At 45.6% G+C, this 17,599-nt stretch overlaps 1 protein-coding gene across 1 annotated transcript in view; it reads left to right on the top strand.

Moving 5' to 3' along the window:
- Positions 1 to 17,599, top strand: part of LOC144691231 (uncharacterized) — a 341,534-nt gene that overhangs the window by 112,235 nt on the left and 211,700 nt on the right. Inside the window, exon 9 of the mRNA XM_078559280.1 lies at positions 2,922 to 3,068. Within this exon, the coding sequence (XP_078415406.1) occupies positions 2,922 to 3,068 (147 nt within the window). The remainder of the gene's footprint in view (positions 1 to 2,921; positions 3,069 to 17,599) is intronic.

A 17,599-nucleotide genomic window follows, 5' to 3' on the forward strand; every position in this document is an offset into this window, starting at 1 on the left:
AGTTATGAAATACCTCCTTAAATGTCTGCCACTACTCTATTGTGTTACCTTTTAACTTATTTACCCAGTCCACTTTAGCCAACTCCATCTTCCTACCCTTGTGCTTGCCTTTATTTAAGTTTAAGACAATATTTATGGACCCACTTTTCTCAATCCCAAACTGAATGCGAAAATCTATCATGTTATGATCACTCTTATCTATAAGATCCTTTACTATGAGGTCTTACCTGTTTCATTACACATTAACAGGTCTAAAATAGCTTGGACCCTGGTAGGTTCAAGAATGTATTGTTCTAAGAAACTGTCCTGAATACACTCTATAAACTCACCCTCCATGCTAGCTTTGCTAATTTGATTTATCCATTCAATGTGAAGATTGTGCATGAGTGTTTTCAATCTCTAGTTTCACTGGTTGATCAAACACATATTGAACCTTTTAAAAAGGACTTTTTTTTAAAAGCAAGAAAAGACACTGACTTAAAATGGTTGCCACAAGTCACTTGACATCTGGTTTTGCAAGTTCCAATGCAAATTATAATTCAGACATGCCACAATATCGTTCTCTGGAATTTCACACCTGATGATGTCAAGAACAACTTCAAAAGGATTTACTGAAAATGGCACTGGGCCTCACATTTGGACATCTATAAGACAGAGATAGAAGAGATAGCAGAGGTATCAAGCAGAGTCTACTGGGACAATAGCTACATGGAGAGGTGCTTTTCCCATTTCATCCAAATGGATAATGACTCATTCAGGGATTAATGGCTGGGACATTACAGAATCGAATCATCCCCAGCCATGAAACAAAAGCCACCATCGGGAGAAGTAGTCAGTAGCCTGGAAAAGCTGCCTATAAAGCAGTAATGAGCTTCCTTCTCTGCTCTCCCAAGTTAAGGTCCTATCTCTATTAAAGTTAAAAATCCAGCATAGAGATAGAGAATTTTGTCATCAAAAGGAACTTCAAGTGCAAAAATCATCGACTTTTTAGAAAAGACGGATTACATTTTAAAAGTAAATTGCCTCCAACAGTTACAATTTTACATGGGCTTCAACTCCACTCCTAGAACTTCAAGATCACGATGAAAAATTTCAGCTGCAGTCACAGATACCAGAAAGGACTCAAACAATAAACTCTCAGTTTTTATTATCTTTCAGCGTTGAACTTTAGTTTGTAATTAGTTACGGTATAAGTTGTAAATTTTGCGTGCTTGTTTGTTGTGTTGCGAAGGTTGAGATGCGGGTTTACCTTTTACATTTTTAAAATATCTATCTGCTGGGTTTTTAACTCACTAAAAACCAACCCCTCTGTTTTAAACTCAAGAAAGCCTGCCAGACTTGTTTCTTTGCAATCTGCACGCATGAGGTTAAGCACAGACATTGAGTAAATACCTTCATTCTTCTAAATTCACAAAAAAAGCTCTTTTATGGTCAAGCTTGGATTGGTATGCAATGGAAGTCATTTGTACCCCTCATGTGACTGTAACATTTATAATTATGAAGTATAATCTAAATAGTACTATTTTGAGGGGTGCAAGAGCAGAGGGACCTGGAGGTGCATATTCACAAATCTTTGAAGTTGGTAGGACAAGTTGATAAGGCAGTGAAGAAAGCGTAGTACTCAACTTTGTAAAAAGAGACACCGAATGGAAAACAAGGAAGTCTTTAGTTGCCTATGCCCTAATGTCTGTAATTCCCTCCCCACCTCTCTTTTTAACTTGCTTCCTCCTTTAAGACACACCATAAAATCTACCTCTTTGGCCATGCTTCTTGCCGTCCACATATCTCCTTATGTGTCTCAGTGTCCTATTTAATTTTATAATGCTCCTGTGAAGTGCCTTGGGATTTTTTATCATGTTAAAGGCACTAAATAAATATAACTTGTTGTTGTTGAAGTCATGCCAAACCTTTACAACTCACATGTGAAGCCTCAGCTAGAGTATTATGTACAATTTTGGTCCCATAATTTTGGGAAGGCTGTCAAGGCCATGGAGGGAGTGTAGAGGAGGTTTACCAGAATGATACCACGGATGAGGGACTTCAGTTATGTGGAGAGATTGAAGAAGCTGGGATTTTTCCCCTTGTAGCAGGAAAGGTTAAGGGGAAACTGAATAGAGGTATAGAGGTACTCACCAATATAGGAGGATTTGATAGCAAGTAGGGAGAAACTATCTCCTCAGGCAAGTGCATTAGTAACCAGGGGTCATAGAATTAGCAAAACAAGTAGAGGCGAAATGAACAAAAACAAAAAATGCTGGAAAAACTCAGCATATCTGACTCGTACGGACTCGAAACGTTAACTCTGTCTTTCTCGCCACAGATGCTGTCAGACCTGCTGAGTTTTTCCAGCATTTTTTGTTTTTGTTTCAGATTTCCAGCATCCGCAGTATTTTGCTTTTATCAGAGGGGAAATGAAATTTATTTTCATACGGAGGGTTGTTAAGACCTGGAATTCCCTATCTGAAAGGAAACCAGAAGCAAATTCTATATGAACTTTCAAAAGGCAATTCAAAATAACTTGCAAATCAGTTATATTCAAGTATATGGGGATAAAACTGAGATGTGGGACTACACTGGGCAGGCCTTTCAATGAAACAGCACGGGCATGTTGGGCTGAATGGCCTCCTTTTGTGTTGTAAGATTCTATGATTCAGTATGTACCAGATGTTTAGTGGTATGATCATACATAATTCCAGTAATTTTAGCTGGTGGTAGTTGTGGAAGGTGCTTCCTCCCTACATTTGGCAGTCTGGAGTTTATTTTGATTTCCACCCAACCAAAATCAGTCCTGTAATTTCCAGCAATCTATTTTCCCATCAAAGGAGACTGCCTAATCATCACAAATTTTGCCTCTTTCTTTCAGAAACTACCTGTGTCATGGCCTTTTGACTAAATTATTAGATGCATTTTTCTATTGTCAGAAAAACATGGAAATGATTCAACAGGAATTGAAGTCACAGAAGGTTCTATTGGATCATCAGAGCAAAGAGTTGGAGCATCTGAGAAAACAACTTCAAGAAGCACATGAAAAAGAAAAGCTGCAACCACAGGCTGCTTCAGTAGCATTGGTATGAGTATGAAAGAACATGAACATCACATTTTAATTATTCTAACAGTATCAGATTTTCCTCTATGGTATGTCCCAAGCATGGAAAGAATGAGCAGAGACTGGTTGCTCTGGTTCTCCATCCCTGGTATATTGCCCATAATGTTCCAGTCTGTACATTTCTTGGGTTTCGGAGGCATTTCAAAGAAGCCAGCTTTCCTTAGATTGTGTTGGTAGGCTGTGCCTGTGTAAACTGCGTGCTGGAGCATGGAACAATGGGTTTTAAAAGCCTTAGACCTAAATTGAAGAACACACGTAATTTCAATTTTTGTTTTTATTTGTTTATGGGATGTAAGCATCACTGGCAGGGCCAACATTTGTTGCCCTCCCTAATTGCCCTTGAGAAGTTGGTGGTGAACCGCCTTCTTGAATCACTGCAGTCCACATGGTATAGATACATGCACCCACAGTGTATTTAGCCCACAGTACTTGTAGGGAGGAAATTCCAGGAATTTGATAATGAAGACAGCATATAGTTCCAAATCTGGATGATATGTAACTTGAAGAGGAACTTGCAGGTGGTTGTGTTCCAATGTGTCCACTGCGCTTGTCCTTCTAAGTGGTAAAAGCCACAGTTTGGAAGGTGTGGTTGAAGGAGGCTCGATGAGTTGCTGCTGTGCATCTTGGACCAAGGGTTTCCTGGCTGTTATGATCCCAGCCGATGTCACTACTGGACAAGTCAGATCCCAGTGTGGAACACGGCTTGATAGATCCTAACTTTTATTTTTGTTTAAAAATGTGGAAGGTGGCTACTGAACAGAGTCACAGGAGTCAGCGGATGAAATTTCAACAAAAAAACATTTATTAAACAAGAAAAGATGAACTACTTTATAATACTCCTTCACCCACAACTATACCTTTACAGATATATACAGATTCCTAAGGATAACACAAGTTACAAAAGCTATTTATACTCTAGTGTTCACAGTAAGTACATAGTCCATGTAGACCATTAGGCAACTTGTGGTCAGACACACCACACTCTGTGACAGATGCCACCCCAAACAGATGCTATGGATCTCATCAACCCCCCCGGATGCTTGCCAAACTATGAGCCTGCCAGTCTCACTAAATTCTGTCTTTCACATGTGGGTTTCCAATCTCCACTCTCAAAGAATGTGCTTTGGAATCTTCTCCCAAATGACACTTTCTCTTGGACGCCTTCCACAAGGGTCTCCCTCCAGAGTTTCAATCTCTCCTTCCAATGTTCTTTTCCCTTGGATCACCACATGCATTCAAGCTTTGCCTTCCACTCACTCTCTCAGATACTCAGCCAGGCCAACAGAACACCACTGCTTCACATGTCCATAGGAATCACCAACCTTTGGCTGCCTCCTCAGATCTTCTGGCTTCTCGCTAGTCCACTCTGTCTTGAGTCTGCTTCCTGTAGCTTTCTCTCTTTAATTCAGAGCCTTTTCCTCTGCTCCCTTTAACTTCACTGAACCAGATCTGTTCCAAACTTAGCTATCGCCTCTGGATATTCTTTTGTCCCCACTCCCTGATTTCTGGGACTCCCTGCTATTCTTGGGACCTGCTCCCTGCAGCTCCCTTCCTGCCTGCTCTGGTAGTTTCTGCCAACTGAACTTAAACTGCTTTTCTGTTTCCCTCTGCTTCTGTGGGCCCCCTGTTGCTAGGCAACAACACACTGTTCCCTACTTTGTTTTAACTTCCCTAGACCACTTCAAGGGTCTTAAAACCTCATTAAAATGCAGGTATGCAAACAAATCCACAGACTTAGGGGCAACATTCTTCCAGAAAAAAATGCTAAGGGCGGAATTGTCCATGCCCTCTGGTGTCAGGTGTGCTCGGTGGAGTCAGCGGACAATATGGCGAGAAGGCCAATAGTCAGTTTTGGATGTTGTGAAACCAGATTGCGATTGCCCTCTCAGCCTGCTGATGGCGGGCCACGTTCCCCGTCACCGGACATTGGGAACCTCATTGTAATACATCAGCATATTTAAAGGCAAGCCTGCTGGACTCATTCCCCCCCACCCCTGCCCCCTGCTGGATTGTCCACCTATGTTGGCAGAAAAACACGCAGGTGCAGAACACGTCTTGACAACTGTGACGTGCGGAAGTCGGGACTTATCACAGAATCTCACAATGCAAAAGAGGCCAATCGGCCCATTGAGTCTGCTCCGACATGTGAGAAACTTATAGCTAGGGCCTTGCTCACATCGGGGACATCCGAGGAGCAGAAGATGCTGGAGCCCGACAGCAATGGCACACTGGAGGAACGTCCATGGCATGCTGGGTGGATTCTTATGGACGTGGCTCTGCTGTGAAGCAGCTCACAGGATGATGGTTGAGGGGGATGGGAGAGGAAGGTCTAGGATTGCCTGGGAGAGGAAGAGGTGACGGGGGGTGGTGAGTTGGGAGGGGGGAAATGAATGTGTTGGGGGAAGTGTGGTTGTGAGGAAGGGAATGAAGGTGGTGAGGTTGGGAGGGGGGAATAAAGGTATTGGGGGGTGAAGTTGGGTAGGGGAGGGAGTATGGGGGGAGGAGGGGATAACTGGAGAAGATGACAACTGGGGAAGAATGTGTAAGGGCGGGGTGGAAGGTGTGAGCGAAGGAGTGCGGAGAGGGAAAAAGTCCAGGGGAGGAAGGAATACAGAGAAGGGAAGGAGTAAGGTTGGAGGAAGATGTACAGGTGGAGGAAGGAGTCTGGAAGGGGGAAGGGCTAAAGCTGAAGGAAGATGTGAGGGTGTCTGAGGGAGTCAGGAAGGGGGAAAAGGTGAGGCTGGAGGAAGAGGTAAGGCTGGAGAAAGGAATCGGGATGGGGGAAGGACTAAGGGTGGCCAACGAAGTAAGGGTGTCTGAGGGAGGGTCAGGAAGGGGGAGGGACTAAGCGGGGGTGTGGGTGGCGTCTGGGGAAAGGTGTTCTGGAGGGGGCAAGGGACTCTGGGGGGAAGGGGTTCTGTGGTGAAAGGAGTCTGGAGGGGGGAGGGGGGAAGGGGTTCTGGGGTGAAAGAGTCTGAAGGGAGGCGGGGGAGGGGGGAAGGAGTTCCAGGGAGAGAACGAGTTCTGGGGGAGAAGGGGTTCCGGGCTGGGGGAAGGGGTTCATGGGGCGGGAAGGGTTCCGTGGGGGGGGGATAGGGTCCAGAGAGGGGGATTGTCCAGGTGAACATGCAAGGGAGGTATCTGATGGGTCCATGACTGCTTCCTGGGGACCCAACTGAGGATGGGCATGGTATGAGGGAATGGTGAGAATGACCAAGGACCAGAGTGAGGTGGTAGGATGGGAGGGTGAGAGTTCAATGGTAGCAGTAGAAGGGACGACGAGGGTGGCTGGTGGGGACTTGGAGGCAGACAAGGACCCTGCAGTTAGGAAGGAGGAGGTCGGGGAGGTGAATATGGATAGGGGTGGGATTTTCGGGAAGGAAGAGAACGTGCACATTCACCTGAACATCCCCGAAGGAAAAGGGTTGTTGCTGGTAGGTCACAGAGGGGAGGTGGGAGGTGATTTCTTGGGGGTGGGGGGGTCAATCTGTGATGGGGAAAAGGAAATAGGTGATTGGGGGAGGGGAAAAGAAGGGGGAGCTTACGAAAAAGTGAATCCAGACCATGCTTTCTAAATCAAAAGTGAAACGATAATTGTGATGGGCGAGATCAGGTGCTACATGGGAGTGTGATCATTGGCTGGACGGAGATGCAGGTCAGCTCAGATGGACAACTGAAAGTGAACCCCAGCAGGCAGCATTCAAAATGCTCAGGACATTGAGGTGAGTATGAGACATGAAGGATCTGCGTGCATGGGAGAGTTATGGCACGAGGCTCTGAAAGGCCCTGCCACACACACACTTTTCCCTCCAGAATCACTTGTTGGCCAGCTGCTCTCTCTGCGCTGAGAGACAACGAGATTGAGCGGCTCACAGGCATAGGGGACTCGGAGGGAGAGGACAGCCTGAGTGGATGACCCAGGGGTGTCCAGCTGCCGCTCCTCCTCCCTTCTGGAGCCTGGGGGCCCCGGCCTGACTCCTTGAGGGGAAGGACCACTTGGAGAGACGTTGAGGTGCCCCGTTTCCCCCTCGCGTTGCCACTGCAGGAACTCACCCATGGCTCCCATGATGGAGTACAGGTCTGCACACATCTCCGTCTTCTGCTGGACCAGAGTCTTCATGGCATCTGCCATCCCCCCCATGGAGACCTCCATACACGCACATGTGGGCACCACTTCATGAGACAGCAGGTGGATACACTCCTCTGACTCGTGTGCCACACTGTTGAGGGCTTCCAACAGCCCTGCATGATATCCCCACGCCTTCCACTGACTCTCCAGGTTGAGTTGGAAGGCTAAATTCAGAGGCTTGTCAGCTGATTCACACCTCACAGATGCCTGATCACCAGCAGCCTTCGAGTGCCTAGGAGCTTGGCCAAACCTGCCTCCTCCTGCTGCAGACATGTGGCCGTGTGGTGACCACCAGTTTGTGTATCGGAGTCTGCTCTAGATCTAGGTCCTACTGAGGTGTTTGTCTCTGCACTGGTGGAGGGTGTGGGTAAGCCCTGTAACAGGTCTTCCAGGCTGCTTATTTCCAGTTCTTCAATGGAGGATGGACTGGCTGGCTGATGGTGTCGGTCGCTTGGCAGAGCTCCCTGTGAACCGAAGTAGAGATAATTAGTGCATGGCAGCAGAGTCAAAAGCAGGAGAGGGAGCAATCCCAGTTGCGTTGACATAGGGATGATGTGCAGGATCCTCAAGAGGGTGTTCAGCGCCGACTTCACCGTCACCGCAGGCAGGGTCCATGCCCTCATCAGTCAGCGCAATGACACACTCCTCAAAGTGAGTGAGGGGCTTAATGTGGGCCACTTGACCCCCGTCTGGTACCTCTCCTTGCTCATGTGAGCAGGCTTCTCATGGATGGAAACAGATGAATACTGTGTGAGCAGGACTCATGGCGCTGCATGGAATGTTTGTATGGTGAGTGGAGATATGGACAGGATGAGGACGTGAGCTCCAGAGGATATGAGCCTGATGGAGATGTGAAGTTGTGTGTGAGAGTTAGTGGTGTTGTCCCTTGAGGTGTGAGATCCCGGTGGATGTGTGATGGGCTTATGAGTGTGTGAATTGAGAGTGATGAGAAGCATGAGTTACCCTGGCGGAACGGATGAGATCATTCATCTTGTAGTGGCACTAGGTGGCTGTCCTCTTTTGCAGGGCATCAGCTCTGACCACTGCTGCCACCTCCTCCCATGCTGGATTGGTGATGCTGCTGTCCCTCCTGCAGCCAGAGCGGGGGTAGAGGACATCACAACGAGTCTCCACAGCGTCCAAAATGTGCTCAAGTGACGTGTCACTAAATCTGGGGGCTGCAGCCTTTTTTGCCTTTTGAGGCCATTCTGTCTTCCGTGGGGCAGTCATGGACTGGAAGCACTGAGAGGTGTGCGTGCGGCTAGAGTTTAATTTTGGTGCCTGGCCTGATGAAGCGGTGAGGTGATGGTGTAGCAGGTGAATGAGAGTCCGCCCACCATGGAAACGGTGTGTTTCTTGGGAATGCATAATTAATGTGGCGGGTTTGGGATGATACGGTGTGAAAAACTGCCATTGCAATCAACGGGTAAAACGCCGTTTTACCTGCCCGCTGCTGCACTTAGTGCAAATCTGGGACGATTCCACCATAAATGAAACTAGACCTAGGTTTCACGCTTTTATCCTACAAACAGAACATATAAATTAAACTTAAACTTAAAGCTAAAACTTTAACTTAAAGCTATAACTTATTCCGAACACACATAAATACACATATAACTTACTTTAACTATCTTTAGTTCGTAACATGGCTTTTACCCAGTTTGTTGATGCAATAGGGGAATATGACATGTTCACATCTTGGAGGCGCTTGCGTTATTGCAGGGCATACTTCCTTTTAGCACAATGGGAATTCCATGTAGTTCAGAACAACATATCCAACCTGTTTGGAGAAAAGAAGTAAGAGCAGGAAGTGAATTTTTAGACGACACGTAAGTGAAGTATAATGGGAGGAGAAGGGAAGCTGCCTGCTGTTACTCGCACGGACAAATCTGTTTGTCTCACAGGAATTTTTTCAATATTACAGAAGCCTTCAGAGACTTAGATTCCCCATGGAGGCAGCCTGAGAGCTTTTCACCCTTGTACAGGAGGGTATGCAACCACATTGCAGGAAAGGCATGGTTCTGCAGCAGTCAAAGTAACTTCCACTTTCATTTTTTTGCCTTTTCAGGAGGCCAGTGGTGGTATTTGTAACATCTGTCAATTAGTAATTCATCACTATGTTCAACAAGTACATGATGACTTTGTCTGAAGAGTCAAACAATTATATGTGATTTACCCAGGTACAAAGGAAGAATAAGAGGTGACCTTATCGAAAAATATAAGATCCAGAGTGGACTTGATAAGGTGGATGCCGGGAGGGTATTTCCACTTGTAGAGGAGACTAAGAATAAAATGTCTCCCTTTTAAGACGGAGATGAGGAAAGGGTCATTAGCATGTGCAGTTCTCTCCTCCAGAGAACAATCAAGGCTGGACCATTGAATTTATTCAAGGCAGAGTTATATAGATTTTTGATAGACAAAGGAATCAAGGGTTATGGGGGGCAGACAGGAAAGTGGACCTGAGACCACAGCCAGATCATCCATGATCTTATTGAATGACAGAGCAGGTTTGAAGGGCTGAATGGTTTACTTCTGTTCCTAGATCCTATATTCCTAAATGATATATCGTGCCATTGCTTGATGCTTAAAGGAAGTCACACAGCCAAATACAGATGAGCACAAACAAAAAACAAAATGCAGAAAACTAATGAGGGTTGGGGGTAATTTATTAGCATGGATACAGGATTAGTTTAAGGACAGAAAACAAAAAGTAGGGATAAGCAGGTTATTTTCAGGTTGGCAGGCTGCTACTAGCGGTGTGCTACAAGGATCAAATGCTGGGTCCTCAGTTATTTACCATCTATCTTAATGACTTAGATGAATGGGCCAAGTGTAACTCACCCAAGTTTGCTGACATTACGAAATTAAGTGGGAAAGTAAGCTGTAATGAATTTGACTTAACCCCTGCTGGGATGGCAGGTCCATTTGCCAATTGGGAATTCAGTTTAGTAATTGGCAATCTGCCGAGGCCCTTTCTTTGAGCCACTCCATGAGCATGCTGTCTCCAAGTTCCCTGACTAATCAGGGAGAGCAGGCGGGATGATGTGCCAAATCTGTCAAGGGAAAGTTTTCTAATTAAAGGGACCATGGCTTGTGCTCGAATAGTTCACTGGTGCTTGGATTTTTGAGGCTGCGACAACTGTAGGAATGGAGAGGAAACCTGGGAAGTCTTTAATTCTTCCTGGAAATCCTGCTGCAGAACCTGAGGGACTACCGTGAGGTGAGCTCTCCTAAGTACCCAGGAAGAGGCCAAACTCTCCAACCAAGCAGATGTGGATGGAAATGGTCGAGGAAGTCAGAAACAGAAGTGTGGTCTCTCCAGCCTGGAGACAGTGCACTATGAAGATTCGGGCCCTCAGGAGAGTGGGAATGGTGAGTGGCATAACACTTTCAGATGCCACGACCCACATTCTGACTTGCCAAGCATTCTCCTGCACAGCACTCCTCAGGTCAACACACCTTGCAGCTCCATTCAATCCTCTCTCTCTCCAGGTACCTCACATCTCCATCTGGACAGCCAACATTCATACTCACCCGCATCCTATTGCCCCCTCCCACCCATGCCTCCCAGTGATCCTTCACAACTATTGTCCTTCCCTCCCATTCACACAAGCCATTATGAACACTCAGACATCTTTGCCTTCGCTCCTTGCAGAACAGGAGAGCACACAACCACACAGCTTGGAGAGAGGCAGAGGGTGGGGGTGGGGGGAGTAGGGTGAGGGGTGGCCCTCCAGTGACAGGTATCTTATTGCCACTGGCAATACACGCCTAACTAATCCATTAGAAAGGGGGATTTTTTCCAGGAGGCTACAGATGTCAGCAGCAATCCACCATGAGAACCTGAGTCTCCTGAGGCACTGGTGCTCAGACATATCAAGAGAGCTGATCCTGTACCTGTACACCCTGTGTTGGGGGCCTGGTTTCCTTACAGCCAGATCTCAGTGTCCATTCTCTCTGCCTGGGGCATACAGAGCCTAACAGAGCCAAACAGAGCCAGAGCTAAACAGAGCCAAACAGAGCAAAGTCTCTTCTCCTCTTGCCCTTCACCAGAGGTGCAAGGTGGAGCTGCATAAGCTGCTGCAATGACATGGTGAAGGCTGCCAGCAGGGAAATGCAAATGAAGATGAGTGAAGTGTTGGACAGGTGAAGTGCCTTCCAAGAGGTTGGCCATCACCTTCTCTGAGACAAGTGCTATAAACAGCAGCCTCTCACCTGGTCATGGCTCAAGCTCTTCAGTTTCACTAATCGAAGCCTTCTGAGCTTGTTAGTTTCACTGAAGAAGCTCTTTCTGCTGTGCACATGCCTTGGTGGCCCTGGCAAGTTGCTAACAGCTCTGGAAACAGGTGGACTGACTGGGAAATCCAGAATTGGGGGTTAGAACAATTCTCAATTGGCTTTATGAGTACCTTAATTACTTATCCGACAGATCCAAGCAGGATCCCCACTCGCTATCAATCCCACCCTGGTGAACACTGGAAGAAGCGGGATGATGGCGGGATTCCCACCTGACATCACTTTTAGGGGATTCAACACCCAATACACATGCAAACCACCTCTGCTTCCTGGAAAAATCCCCCCAAAGAGTCTGCAAAAGGATTCAGATGAGTTGAGTGGTTGAGAAGGTGGTAGATGGTGTATAATATGGGGAAAAGCGAGGTTATTCACATCAATAGTAAGAGTAAGAGAATAAGAACATTTTTTCAATGGTGTGAAACAATTAAATGTTGGTGTTCAGAGAGTTTTGGGTGTCCTTGTACATGAAAAGTTAATATGCAGCTACAGCAAGCAATTAGAAGGGCAGATGATAAGTTGGCCTTTATTGCAAAGGAATTGGAGTACACGAATAAGGAAGTCTTCCTGCAATTGTGCAGGGCTTTGATGAGACCATATCTGGAGTGATGTGTACAGTTTTGGTCTCCATACTTAAGGAAAGATATACTTGTCTTGAAAGGGATGCAACAAAGGTTCACTGGAATTATTCCTGGGATGAGAGGGTTGTTCTATGAGGAGAGATTAAGCAGAATGGGACTTTTGTCTCTGGAGTTTAGAAGAATGAGAGATGATCTCTTTGAAAGAAATAAGATTCTGAAAAGACTTGATAGGGTAGATGATGAGAGGCCTTTTTTCCTGGGGGCATAGACTCAGGAAAAGGGGATGGACATTTCAGATTGAGATGAGGAGATATTTCTTGACTTAAGAGGATTGTGAATATTTGTAATTCTCTACCTCAGAAGATTGTAGGTGCTCAGTCATTGAGCATATTGAAGGCTGAGATTGATAGATTTTTGGGCTCTAAGGAAATTGAGGGATATGGGGATCAGGCAGGAAAGTGGATTGAGGGTGATGATCAGCCATAACCTTATTAGATGGCAGAGCTGGCTTGAGGGTCTGTATGACCTACTTCTGCTCCAATTTCTCATTTTCTTATAAATGCAGGTGAATAGAAACAAATGCAGACACAATGCAGTCTAGAGCACAAAGTCAATAGCTAGTCACTAATGCCCTTTATGCTACAGCTGGCTCTCTCCTGGAGAGTGAGTTGACCCAATGGCAGCATGTTTGGATTATGAAAATGAAACAAAGCAGGAAATATGACCATTTTCTGGTATGTCTTACTGGAGTACAGGTTAGCACAGAACCTCGAGGAAAACTAGGCCCTATATCAGATAATTCTATTCCAAGGAATTAATCATATTTAAGTGTTATAACTATACACTAGGGCAAATGTTACAGGGCCTAGCATGGTGTAGGTACAGGTTTGAAAATTGAGTGCCTATATTTGTGTGTCTGATCTTTCCAATGGACAATTTTAGGTAAAAACACAGAGACCATAGTTTATGCTTTTTGCAATAGAATTCCAGTATAGATTTCAGGGAGTCAATTTTGCAGTAATAGTGAAGCTGCTCCCAGAGGAATTTTGCATTTCTGGAGTCTTAACGCTAGTCGTCGTCGTCGTCGTCGGTCACAGTGACAGGTTTGTGGTCTTTCAGTCATACCTGTTGCTGTCCAAGGACCTGCACTTGAGCATATCAGAGGATTTCTGCCTTTGCTGTCTCCATTCCACAAGGCAGACTGCCATGGTGTTGTGGCAGTAGCCTCCACACAACATCTGGATCAAGAACAACTCTTCCTGTTCAAGGGAAGATAACCACATCATGAAGCTTTCATGCTACTGCAAGCTTTCAAACAACCACATTAAGCTGCTGCCACATGAACCTCCCTACAGTGCGCATCTGTTTCAAAGAAGAGAAAGCCATTATGTTTTAAGGGATGTGCCATCATTATTTTTCCTGTACAGTCGGAAGCATCAGTGGGACTTGGCACAGATCTTTCACAGTATGGTAAGTTTCCCTTGAATGTAGAGTTGCAAATGGTATCCACATGGGCATCAGAGCTCTTCATATTAACCCCATAGTCTTTTGAAGAGAAAGGTTTGCATTGAATTAATGCTAAAGTGATTTCTGACCACAAAAACATTATCCCACATGTCAGTGCCTGTTATCCAGGCAGCAACCATAATGCTTTCATTGTGCAGCAATCTCTGGAACTGGCATCATTTAAAAGAGAAACAACACTGAGGTGATTGCACAGACTAGGGCTTTCTTCTCCATTCATGGCTGCTGACCCAACTGACAAAGGCCCTTAAAGACAGGGAGGTACCTTGGCTTTGATTCCTTACCAGCTGTTCCTTGGCTGTCATCCCACCATCAAGAAAATATATACCATACAACTTAGGTGCAATGATAGTCTAAAAAGACAATGATTGTGCACATTGTTTGAAATTATACATCCCAGAAGTTGTGACAATTCACAGCTCAGGTTTGTGACATACTTGATGAAAAATGTGCAAAAATTAGGAGCTCACTACCTTCATTTGCTCATGCCAACATTTCTTTGTCTTTCACCTCCATCTGACCTTGCCACCATGGGTGGCCCTACCAGGAGCAAGGAGCTCTGGTTGGCATCGGTCAAGGGATTATGGGAGTGCACAAGCCTCTCCAGCATGTACATTCCCTCCACACAACAAAGCAGCTAGCATCTGTGGTTCCATTGCAGGGTGGCCTTTAGCTCCAAATGGAAACACCGTCCTTTTGGTGTACATTCAGCAATAAGACCTCCAACAACTGAGCATTCGTGGGGATGGAGGGAATGTACATGATGGAGAGACTTGTGCACTCCCATAATCCCTTGACCGATGCCATCCAGAACTTCTTACTCCTGGTAGGGTCAACCATGGCGGCAAGGTCAGATGGAAGTGAAAGACAAAGTGCAGTCCATAAAGTCCTCAATAGTAGAATAGGCAAAGGAAAACTGTGCACTTCCCTGCTTGTGAAGGTGGAGGAAGGATGCAGTGGCAAGGTGGTCCCAGTCATCGCAGTTTAACACGTCACTGAAATCTGACCACCAAACCGTCAAGATCATATGTACAATGATGATGCACCAAGGTCCCCACATTAAATAAAGTCATGCATAGGCTTGTCAAGTCCTGTGGCGATGGAGAATTGGCGATAGGGACAGGGTTGTGATCCTGGGAGTCCCTAGTCAAGAATCTGCACAGAGGTGATGGATGCATGAAGGTTGCTGGACACCTTTGTTGGGACAGAGGTGTCTTTGTTCAGCAACATCTGTGACTGAGCAGTCCTCTTCAGGATACCCTCTGCTCACCCCAAATTCGGACAGGGCCAGAAAAGGTACCCTAAAAATAGGCTGTCTATTTGCTCCAGACTGGGAAACCACACCTTGTGGGATCACCATCTTTGCGGTCAAAAAAAGAAAACTCAAAATTTTGCAGCTTGGAATATTAGAAAGCTCATTGTCCATCCAGAAAGAAGAACCATCAATTGTATCACGTGAGCTATCAAGACTCCAAATTGACATCACCGCCCTCAATGTGACCCGCCTTCCTGGGAGGGGCAGCTGAAGGAACAAGCAAGGGGATTACACCTCCTATTGAAAAGGGAAGACTGAAAGTGACCCTCTGGTCCACAGAGTTGGTTTTGCCATTCAGAATAGAATCTTGGATAACTGCCAGAACTTCCCAGTTGTACAAAGGAAAAGCTCATGACTGTTCATCTAGAGCTCAGTTGTAATCAGCTTTCCACCACCATCAGCGCTTGTGCCCAGATCCTTGACTCTGATGAAGATGTTTAGGGAAACTTCTATTCTGGCCTTGATTAAGTCCTCATTGCCTTCCCAAAAGAGAAAAAGATCATCTTCCGGGGGTCTTTAATGCCAAGGTTGGCCGTGACTTTGATGTCTGGAAAACATGGGAGCATAGGAAATAGGAGCAGAAATAGGCAATTCGGTCAGTTGAGCCTGCTCAACCATTCAAACAGATCATGGCTGGTCATCTACTTCTGCGCCACTTTTCCCCACTTACCCTATATCTCTAGAAGAACCACTGGGAAAAACAGGGTGGGAAAAACAGGGTGAGAAAAGCCAATGCAAATGGTGTCCTGCTGACAAAGTGCACTCAGCATGACCTCAGTAAAGCAATATGGCCTCTTTCGCCAGAAGAACAAATACAACATCACATGGAGCCATCCTAGATCAAAGCATTGACATCTCATGTATTATGTTATTGTTTGAGTCGATGATCTAAGTGATGTCTGTATCACTGAGTCCATGTAGGGGACTGGTGTCTGCTGGACAGATTACCGACTTCTTCAATTGGTGTTGAACACCCACCTAGCATTGCAAGACCCAAAAATCCAAGAGGATGAAGATCAACGTCTCAGCCTGAAAGTAGCCATACCAAAGAGAGAAATTCCAAGTGCAGCTCATGACCAATATGGAAAATCTGCACACATCCAACACAATTCCAGAGCAGTGGGATCAAATAAAGTCACCTGTACTAGAGTGCCATGCCCAGACCATTGGGTTCGAGCATCATCGTCACTAGGACTAGTTCAAGGAAAAGGATGCTGAAATATGTCACCTCCTTGAAAAAAAACAAGCAGCCCTCATTGCCTGGCAGAGCAACCCAAGGTCATAAGTCAAGAAGGCAGCATTCCACAGCTCAAGGCTGACACCCAAGGACATGTGGTGGGAAATGAGACCCCAAGAGACCTAAGAAAATACTGACCATCATGACATGCAAAGTTTTTTTGAAGCCAACATCTAAAGACCACGGTCAAATGGACAAAATCTCCTTCACTCACAGCATAATGTTTCTCCTTTCAAGGATGACAATGCCATTTGTCAATGCTGCATAGAACATTTTCAGTAACTCCTCAATTGTGAATCCACAGTGGTAACTGATATTCTCCAGGCTATCCTCCATTACCCTGAGAATCCATGGGTGAACCACCTGGAATAGCAATCTCTTGTGCCCACTTTTGTGTGCATGTATATAAACCAAACCAGATTAAACCAGTTTTCACATGGGCATCAGGCTCCACGCTTTACCCAGTTTTTCTGTCCTGCAAAGATATCGCAGTCTGGTGGCTGAGGTGGGGTTGTGGATTCCCTAGCTGAACAAATTTGGGTTGTATAGAGTAAAAGGTGAACATCAGAAGCACATGATGCTGATGTAATGATGATGTAACACCACATGATTGAGTAACAGAGACTTGGAAGAAGTTCCAACCTCATGCGGAGGTCCTAATATGTAAAGAGTAGCTGTCAATAAAGAGAAATGGCTTTAACAAGCTACAGTCTCAAGCAGCTTACTTTGTGAGAATTGACAAGCCCCAAAGAACCCCATCTAGACCCCAAACTCATGATGAAACAAAGTTGCAGCGGACAGTGAGTAAAAGCCCAGAAAAAGCTCCAAGAAGCAACTATGAGCCTGGAAAGTCAAGAAATCCCTGAAAGAAGCACAACAGGGATGGATTCAAAACTCACCAAAAGGTCAGAGCATCACGAGCCTGGACAGCAATGAGCGGAGACCGGAATCAAGAAGCAACACTAAGGAAACAGTAACTATTCCAAGGCTTGGAAGAAGCATGGAATTCACACTACCACTCCCAGAACCATTCTGGAGCACTGGAACCCTGTAACAGGCTCAGCGCTGGGACAACTAGAAAATTAGGTTTTCCAGATTTGGAACTGGTTCTGGTTTGTACAAAAATCAAACAAAAGAATCAGGTCAGTGCATTACTCTTTGCAGTTGGAGCTATTGCCGAAGATATAATAATGAGGCAGGGAGTTGATGAGACTTCAACTTCTTACAAAGAAGTCCTGCAAACATTTGATTCATAGTCCAGCATTTGCAAAAGTTTAATTACAGATAGGGCAAAATTTAACAAGGGAAAGCAAAGACCAGATGAGGGCAGGGAGATTGGTTAAGCTACCTCAGAGATTAACCCTGCGAAGTCTAGGACTTTGGGGGAGATGTAGGAGGATGTATATAATTGGGA

This window comes from Cetorhinus maximus, chromosome 2, assembly GCF_964194155.1.
Source record: "Cetorhinus maximus chromosome 2, sCetMax3.hap1.1, whole genome shotgun sequence".
NCBI classification, from domain to species: domain Eukaryota; kingdom Metazoa; phylum Chordata; class Chondrichthyes; order Lamniformes; family Cetorhinidae; genus Cetorhinus; species Cetorhinus maximus.